This window comes from Condylura cristata, unplaced genomic scaffold (genome assembly GCF_000260355.1).
Source record: "Condylura cristata isolate star-nosed mole 26May11 unplaced genomic scaffold, ConCri1.0 scaffold00001, whole genome shotgun sequence".
In the NCBI taxonomy this organism is placed as follows: Eukaryota; Metazoa; Chordata; class Mammalia; order Eulipotyphla; family Talpidae; genus Condylura; species Condylura cristata.
In genome coordinates, this window is record NW_004567102.1 from 71188997 (window position 1) to 71198197 (window position 9201).

The 9201-nt window shown below is 37.1% G+C and overlaps 1 protein-coding gene across 1 annotated transcript; it reads right to left on the reverse strand.

The window, feature by feature from the left end:
- Positions 1-8196: 8196 nt before the first annotated feature.
- On the reverse strand, positions 8197-8833 carry LOC101632689 (RNA polymerase II subunit A C-terminal domain phosphatase SSU72). Its single transcript, XM_004673887.1, has one exon. The coding sequence runs from the start codon at positions 8776-8778 to the stop codon at positions 8197-8199; it is 582 nt and encodes a 193-aa protein (XP_004673944.1). The 5' UTR covers positions 8779-8833.
- Positions 8834-9201: the final 368 nt, after the last annotated feature.

Genomic DNA, 9201 nt, shown 5'->3' on the forward strand with positions numbered 1-9201 from the left:
CCCGCTGCTCCCCTCAGCAGTGTACTTCCTGGATCTGCCTGTTCTGCTCCCCACTCTGTCTCTGGTGAATCCTCTCACCGCCCCTGAGCCTCTGGCCTGTACCCCAGTTCTGTATGTATAAATAAATCTTTAAAAAAAAAAAAAGAGGCAGACAAGGGGGCAACTATAGAAAATTCAAGTAAAAGATTAATTTTGCATTAACTATTGCTTTTATATGTATTATTTTATTATTTATTATTATTTTATTTGCAGTTATTTTGCATCAACTGTTTTTATGTTGCAATCTCAACTGTATATTGCTGATAAGAAGGTCTTAATTTGGAATTATTTATTTCCAGTTAAGATCAGAATTATTTATTTCTAGTCAAGGTCAGAATTTAAAAACTAAACCTGTATTTTACACACTCTTCCTTGTGAAATTATTATTAAAATAGTCACAAATTTAAGAAAATGACATTTTAAGTGGTGAGACATTGTGACTTAAACTTTATTTAATATACAGATTCATTTCTTTGGTAGCCACTATGTTGTGGAAAACTATTCTTTGTGATAAATGAAATAACAACATAACCATCTTGGAAATTTTGCATTGTTTTGTACTTATCATTTACAGATTCAGAGTTCTAGGCTTTTTTTAAAAAACATGTGATCACTATTCAATTTTATGTTTATCTTAGCTTCACATTGGACACACTAACAGAAGTGTTGTTATGATAATCTCCAGTTCCCACACAGGAAGGAAGGATTCCTGTGCTTTGCTGAATCCCTTCTGCAGCAAATACCTCCCTCCAGGAATGGTTTTTAAGGCCTTCTTCATGCCCTGAAAGTAGACAATTTGGGATAAAGCAACCAAACTTTGGGCCAGGTTGGAAACAGTGAATGTTTCTTATACCTTCGCGTGTACTTGCAATCAGATACAAGTCTGACGCCCAAGTCAGCCTGAAAAAGCTTTGTTCAAAGAGAAAATTACACTTGAGCCAAGAACAGTATCAGGTCTATGAAAAACTGACAGTCATAGGTGTATTATTTACATTGAAATTGTTCATATTGTTTTATCCCTAAATATGAAGTTTTTCTAGTATTTTAGTTTATCTTTTATTATTCCTCAGTAAAAATTTATAGTTTTATGTAGAAGGGTCCTGTCTGTATCTTGTAAAGTTAAATTTCTAGATACACAATATCATTCCATGACTACTGATTTTTGTATGTTTGCTATATATCCATTCACTCCATGGGACTCTAAGGATTGTTATTTGATCTGGGGAGGGTGATATGGCTTTATAATTATCATATGCAAGAATGGTGATCATCTATGTGGTTATTAAGACCTATTAAGGTAGATGTTGATCATATAATCAAAATATGATTTAAACTTCTTCACTTAAAAGTTTTTCTCAGTTTTCCAATCAAATCTAATAATTTTTTGCTGATATATACATTTTTTCCTTGAATATTCATTGAAGACAATTAAGAAATATGGTATTTTTAAAAAGAAAAATGTAGCTACATGATATCACAGTACCTAAAAACTATAAATGTTATACTCAATGTTGTATTTAACATAGTAAGACTATAATTACATATGAAACAAATCATGCCTACATTGTCATAATCTATAAAAAATATAAATTGATTATGCTTTTAGGTAAGATTACCTTTTGTTAACTAATTAATTATTCAAGATAAGAAACAATGTTTTTCATAGAAAATTTTTGGCAACTTGGTTTATGCACTGGGCAGAAAAGTTCTTCATGGTGTAAACATGAACTTAATCCTGCTCTCACTGCAGACGGCACTAATGCATGCTTTTAAATTGAGGGAAGGAGGGTGCACACCACTGTATATGACTTATGGGAATGTTCACACCTCCTGGGACTCCCTCCACACTCACGCCACAGCACCTGGAGTCCTTTGTCACAGACCACTGGACTCCACTCCCCTCCTTTTCCCCCTCTAGAAGTACTAATGCTTTTGAGCTAAAATAATCCCATTAAAATGAAAAACAAGTAATCTGTTTATTATAGAGTAATAATATTTGTTGTAGAAGTAGGTGGAAAAAAATTTGTGTTGATAAATTCAAGGTGATTTTTTTTTATTAAATACTAATAGGTGGTTTTTACATTATTTGCTTTATAAAATAGTATTTTGATACATCTAGTCATAGGCTATTTACTAGATCCATTGCTATTTCCTTTTAAATGCATATTCATACTTGAAAAGAATTTGTCTTACAATGTAAAATTGTTATTTATTGCCCCAAATGATAAATACTAAGTGTTACATTTAATTAATATTATCCTAAGTGAAGATTATTGGACTTCATCAAAAATAAATTTGCCAAGCATTAAAAGAAAACTGAATAAACAATATTCAAATTCTTAACTAAATCCCTGCAACAGAGAATTAGTAAATCATTTTATATTAATTCTTAATGAGGTTGTAAGCTTAAAGATCTTTAACAACATGATAAAATAAAAATAAATCTAGATGCATTTATATAAGAATACATTTTAATCAAGTCATGAAGTTGATTTAAGATTAAGAATTAAGATATCTGCATGTTTCAACAATATAAAAATGATAGAACTGGGTTCTATTTTTCTGTTTAAATAAACTTTTTGCAACAAAAATGCTTTCACACAATTACCCTAATATTCTCCATGTTAAACTGTCAGTAAATGTATTGTTTATTAAAATAAAATATATATATGTCTACATTCTCTCTATAAAAATATATACCTTTTTTCTTATCTGATAAAGTATATGAAAGGATTTCCAATCATTTGGCCACTGAGATCTGTTAATTAAGAGAACTAAAATAAAACAGTAAAAATATAGTGCATTTGTCACACGCTCACCCAAACAAAGTTATGTGATTATCTGCACAAAGACAATTAGTTTGAGCCAGTCTGAAGGTATCTCATAATATTTGCTTCATAAATAAAACCACAGTGGTGCTATGTTTCACACTAAAGTTTTAGCAATTATTGTAAGCATATAATTGATAACTGTAAGGGATTTTCATTATAGATAATATATACACTTTAATATATATTATTTGTAACTTGTCACATATAAAAATAACGATATATATTGAAGTTTAGTAAGATAAATTTATCTTTACATAATTAATTAAAGTAAATAAATACCCTAATATAGTAGTTATTTTTTTTTAAGATTTATTTATTTATGCATACAGAACTGGAGTACAGGCCAGAGGTGCAGGGGTGGTGACAAGATTCACCAGAGAGAGAGTGGGGAGCAGAACAGGCAGACTGACAATGTACACTGCTGAGGGGAGCAGCGGGTGGTCAGGAGAGGTCTGCCACGCCATGTGGTCCCCTCTGGGGCAGGCTGGGATCGAACTCATGTGGAAGTGGCTTTAGCTTCTTAGTGCTGTGCTTTAACTAGCTGCACCACCAGGGAGGGCCTAATACAGTAGCTATTTAAAAAATACATCTAATCAGTAAGAACAAACATAAATTCTTGTCTAGTTATCTTTAAACTTGTATCATGGATATTAAATTCATATGATGAAATTTAGATTCACTTCATGGATTTAAATGCATGCCTCTCTAAGATTTATTTCCAAGAGGTTCAAATGACTATGAAAAGTTTTTATAGATAATTATATTCATAATGAGTTGTGATGTGGTAAAAAAACTTAAGTAAAATATTTTACAATCAACATATTCTAATTTGACACAAAAATCTAAAAATAATTCTTTAAAATTTATTTTTGTATATTTCAGTTAGACTCACTTTATATGGTCTTGTTCCTTTTTTTGTGTGTTTTTTTCATATATTTATAAGTATTTTTATTCAAGTGTTTATTAGCAGTATAGTGAACTCTACTTAGCAGTTTATTACAATAGATAACATTTTAAAATTTAATTAAAAAACATCAGATTAAGAGTTATAGAAAAAGCTTGACCTTCAGAACAGAGAGCTGAGTTCTACATTGGCTGAAACAGTGGATAAATTAATCTGAACTTAGGGATATAAATATTAATGGAATGTTTATATGTATGGGAGACCTGCCACAAATCCACCTTATCAACCTATTCTGTAAAATGTCCTGGAGCCCTGAAATTACCCATGAACTGGCGAATTTGGTGGAGTATTTGTCAGGGGTCTTGAGAGTTACTGCAAAGGAAATGTCCAAGGGAAGCTAGCTTCAGGACTAACTTGCTTGTTTAGGGTCAAGAACTGATCTGAAAGATGTTATAGAATTTTCTTTGTGGAACAGGGGTAGAGGAAGTGAGTAAGACTAATTCCATTTAGAAGGCAGATCTGACTGAGATTGCTGGTGTAAATGGTAGCAATTCAAAGAAGTAAGGTATATAAAACTCAAATATCTTCTTAGATTGAAAACTGTAGATATTGCAACTTTCTATGACTTGATAATTTTTGGGATAGACATGTTTTGATGGCTGAAGAGTTAGGGTTGGGAGTCATTAATTTTTCTCATTAGTCTCCCAAATCTAGCAGCCCCTCAATAGAATAAACAATGTCTCTTCATAAACTCAGCCATGAATTTTAAATAAATTAACCCTTAAGTCGTCAACATCCCCCAAGTCCATTGTGATCACTAAACACAATTCCCACCATGTCTGTGAAACACAGTGTAAGAAGAGCTCTAAATTTGAACTCTTCCAGAATTTTTACATCGTTGTTGTTTTTAGTAAAGATGCATCAGTTTTGGAAATTTTTATATTGTAGTTTTTTTCCCTATACATTTTTGTTATATTTAGAGAATGCCTCATTGGCGTTTAGTTTTTTTCCTCTTGTAATTTCCCTTTCACACGCAAATCACATCTCACATAGTGTTTGTTTTGTAAGGATTGTGGGCTCCGATTTTCCAGAACATGGTTTAGAAAGTTGCTAAATGGAATGCTTCTCGTATACATCTAAAATACATATTCAGGACATGCAAATGAATTGTAATCCAATTAAGTATTGAAAACAAAGCCTTAAATATCCTGTTAATGAACTGCACATAGGCACTAAAAAGACACTCTATCAAGACGGAATTACAAAGATCCTGGCCTTACTTACAAGTTGTAAAGGCCATTTTCAGGTATAAATAAAGAGAGTAACAGTCATTCAATTAGAGGTGAACATTCATCTAGGAGAGGAAAAAGCCTTTCTCTGATAAGACCCAGAAATCTTGTTTTTCTGCTAATGCGATTTCATACATTTTTGTTGCACGGTGGGCTGAGCAGCATTCCTGCTCTGTCGCCCCGGCTGGGGATTGTTCAGTGTCATGTCACACATAGCCATGACCACAGTCCTCATGCTGAGCGCATGAACTGATCCCATGGTTGCAGTGACAGTTGCGGGAGAAAGCAGAAGCACACTGATTCATTCTCAGCCTCTTCCCATCTCTGCAGCCTTGTATCCTTTTCAGGTTTATTCATGAGCTCATCACTAGGGAAGAACAAAACTTTGTCTGTGCTATAATGTTGCATTTAAAAGCTATAAATTTGCTAGGCTATAAATAACTGCCCCCCCCCCCCCAAATATTACCTCTCATAAAATCCGTGAGCATGCCTATGTGTGGATATGCTTGGATTTTCTCTCTATTCATTGCACCTTATAACCCCATTAAATCTTGAACATTCTGAAATCTAGTGGTTGAAACAGTGGCAATTTTGTTCTGCTTCCTTGAAATGGAGAAGAAAGAAAATAAATACTTGTTTAAAACAAGTTGTCTGTTCAAACTTCCTTTTTCTGGGTTAAGTACACATTACATGCTTGCTTGATTAATTAATTATAACTTACTGTGAACCAAAATATGAACTACAATTTCAGGAAGACAATATGCCAGTTCTCTCTCTCTCTCTCTCTCTCTCTCTCTGATGTATTTATTTATGCATACAAGAACTGGAGGCCAGAGATGTGGTGGTGGTGGGGCGGTGAGAGGATTCACTAGAGACAGAGTGGAGAGCAGAACAGGTGGACTGCCTGAAATAAACTGCTGAGGAGAACAGTGGGCCAGAGAGGAGAGGTCTGCTGTGTCATGTGGATCAGCTGCCTAGCTGGGGATTGAACTCTTGCAGTGGCTGCAGATAACTTTAGAGTGCTGTGCTTTAACCCTTGTGCCACCAGGGAGGCCACCCCAGTCTTCTCTTTTAATAACAACATAATCACTTGTATTTGTGTGTGTGTGTGTGTGTGTGTGTGTGTGTGGTCTTTCTATGCCAGAAAATCTCCTTCTAGCCCTTGGAGTTGGACTCTGGTTGGAGTCCTTTCCATTTCATTTTTAGCTCAGTTGTTCTTGTCTGCTTCCAAGTGAAAACCAACAATTAATTCAGATAACTCATGTTATTTTCCTCTAACACCAAAAAGATTATAATTAATAAAGTGTTAACTTAGTTAATATTTGGCGGAAAAGGGGGTGTGTTTATGAATCTGTCTCTAGCAAGCATGTGGGAAACTTGTACTGAAAGTAACCCATTCCTTACCAAGTGGACTCAGTTTAGACTTCCTCCAGCTTCTTTTAGTGATTGTGCTTTTCCTCAGTGTTATTCCTCACTTCTACAGCATCCTGGGGCCAGGAAATCTTTCCTTGCCTTTCTATACCCCACTTATATCATGTTGGGGCTCAGGAAACAGGACAGCTTGAGGGCTGCTTTCTAGTGCCATCATGCAGACCTTTCTTCTGCTTCTGCACCTTTCCGGTCACCAGAATTCTAGAGCCTGATGCTCTATCCTGGGGGTTTCACTGAGAGAAGGCAATGTTCTCTGACCTTGCAATTTCCAAACCAACCCAAGAGTAGAGAAGTTAGGGCCCATCACCTTCAAAGGTTATTCATACTCCTTGGTTTGCTCCCCTTTCTCTATTCAGAACTCTTCCTGGAGTCTCTATAGGATTGAGTGTGTAATTCCCAAGAGGCAAACATGGGCTATGTCATCCTCTCCATGAAGCAAGAAGGCAGGCACCATTGAGCTAAGTAAATGGACAACTGGGAATAAATAAAATGCAGGGTGGCGGTCATTATTCTGCCACACTCTGGTAGGCTAAAGAAAACTGATTCCCTTTGTTTTTATTCTCAAAAATTGATCCCCAAAAAGTCATTATTTAATTGCTTGTAGTGCTTCCTCTACTAAGTTCAGAATGAGAAGGGACGGGAAAGTGTGAGGTGGTCAGGAAGGTTAGGGTCAATGTCACCTATAGATTGAATACCCTGAGGACTCTGCTTTTCTCTCCATGGCAGTGACACTTCTCTAGCCTTCTCTGTTGAGAGGAGACAAGACCACCATCTTTTCTCAGACAATATATATATGTGTCTCAATTCCAACCATGAAAAGAAAATTGGGTTCCTTACTCTTCTAGCTTAAAGAATAAATTCCTTTGGAAGCATTATGATTAGCTTCACTTGAGTCATCTATTTACCTTGGATGAATCACTATGGCCATGCAAAATGGAGATTATTGCATATTCAGAATGGTCAGTTGTTAATACCAGTCCCTCAGGAGTCCACTGAGATTAGAAGCCCTAACACAACTACACCATTACAACAGGCAAAAAAGGGGAACTAGAAATGCTCTTGTGGATAGGAAAAAAAAAAAATAGTTGGCGCTTATCACAAATGCCTAGCAAACTTTGAATTCTGGATGATATATCGTGGAACTACTAATTTGCAATAAATTCTTCTCAATTTATCTAAATTTAATAATAAGCATCTTTCTTTTTCATCAAGTTCAGCTGATTATAATTGTTTCACCTGAACTAACAGAATGGTGTGTATCAATGCTATCTTAATGAAAGAAATAGCAACTAATTCTTAGTTCAGTAACAGCAGCAGCAGCTACTTATTAGACAATTGAAAGTTCTTTCCTAATAAGGTACAGCCTGTTTATTGGGGATTTGTATGCTTTAGCCAGTTTGTGGGGAGGTGCGCATGGTGACGGGAGGGTACAGCGATGGACATGGATGGGGGAAGTATACACTAAACGCTTTCTTTTTTGGTTAAAGAAAAAAAAAACTACAAACAATATCCTACTCATCAGTAAATGTGGGATAGAAAACCTGATTGTTTGTACTCTGGCATTTATGTATGTTCTCAGTCCACCTATTCAGTTTATTTGGGTACTAGCGTCCACGGGAAGAACATCTAAATGTGAAAACAAGTATCACTCAGGAAAAAGTATTCACAAAAGGAAGCTGGAAAGATGGCCTCGGCAGGCTGGTCAGTAGAAACAGACAGTGTGCAGGAAGGGGCGGCCGCTCTTCTCCTCGAACTCCTGCAGCAGCTCCTCGATCTCATTCTCCATGTCCTCCATGTGCTGGAGGCACTGGCAGAGCTCGCAGAGAAGAAAGGCCCCCAGGGTGGCCTCCTCGTGGTTGTCCTGGATGTCCACGTTGATCACATGCACCGGCTGACAGGTCTCCTGCTCTCTGGAGTTGAGATCTTCCACCACCTGGTCATATACTCGCTCCTCACAGGTGAGGATCAGATCGAACTGATCCTTGCAGTTCTGGAACCTTTCTGGCCGGGGTTTGATTCTCTTATTTCTGTCCAACATATGTAAGATGCCATTCTGCGTATACAGTTCTTTGTCCTTCCTCAGGAGATCGTTGTACATCTGATCATACGTGGTTTTGAAATCGTAAACATTTGGCTTGTCGGGGGCGGGTCCTGGAAGCTTCACGTGAGTCCCTGTTCCAAAGGACCGGACATTGAAGCCACGTTTGCTGAGGATGCTGTGTGCCTCCATGCTCCGGTTCTGATTACTCGAGCACACCACGGCCACCCGCAGCAGCGACGACATGGCAGCACAGCTCTGTCCACGCCTTTTCCTCAGAGAGCTCAACAGACCGCGGAGCTGCCGCATGCAAGATGGCGGCACTAGCGGCTGGAAGTTACGACGCTAGCGCTAGCGACGTAGTGCGTGGAGGCGCACGGGAGGGGGTGGGGGGTTGCCATTGCGCAGGTGCAGAGTGTTGGGGACCTGTGGAGGGGGTCACCTGTTCCTCAGTTGTCAGGCTGGTTGGAGAACGGATTGCTTCAGGGTGGGTACCGCTAAGACTTGTTCTGCTAATTGGAACCACCTGCCGCTTCTAGCAGCAACTATTTCATAAGGGTAATTCTAATAAAAGACTATAGTAAGTGTCTTTATCATTTAAGATGATTCCTATACTTCTCTTTGTCAGTGCTGGAGAACAGTCATCACGTTTAATTGGTTTTGTGGGTG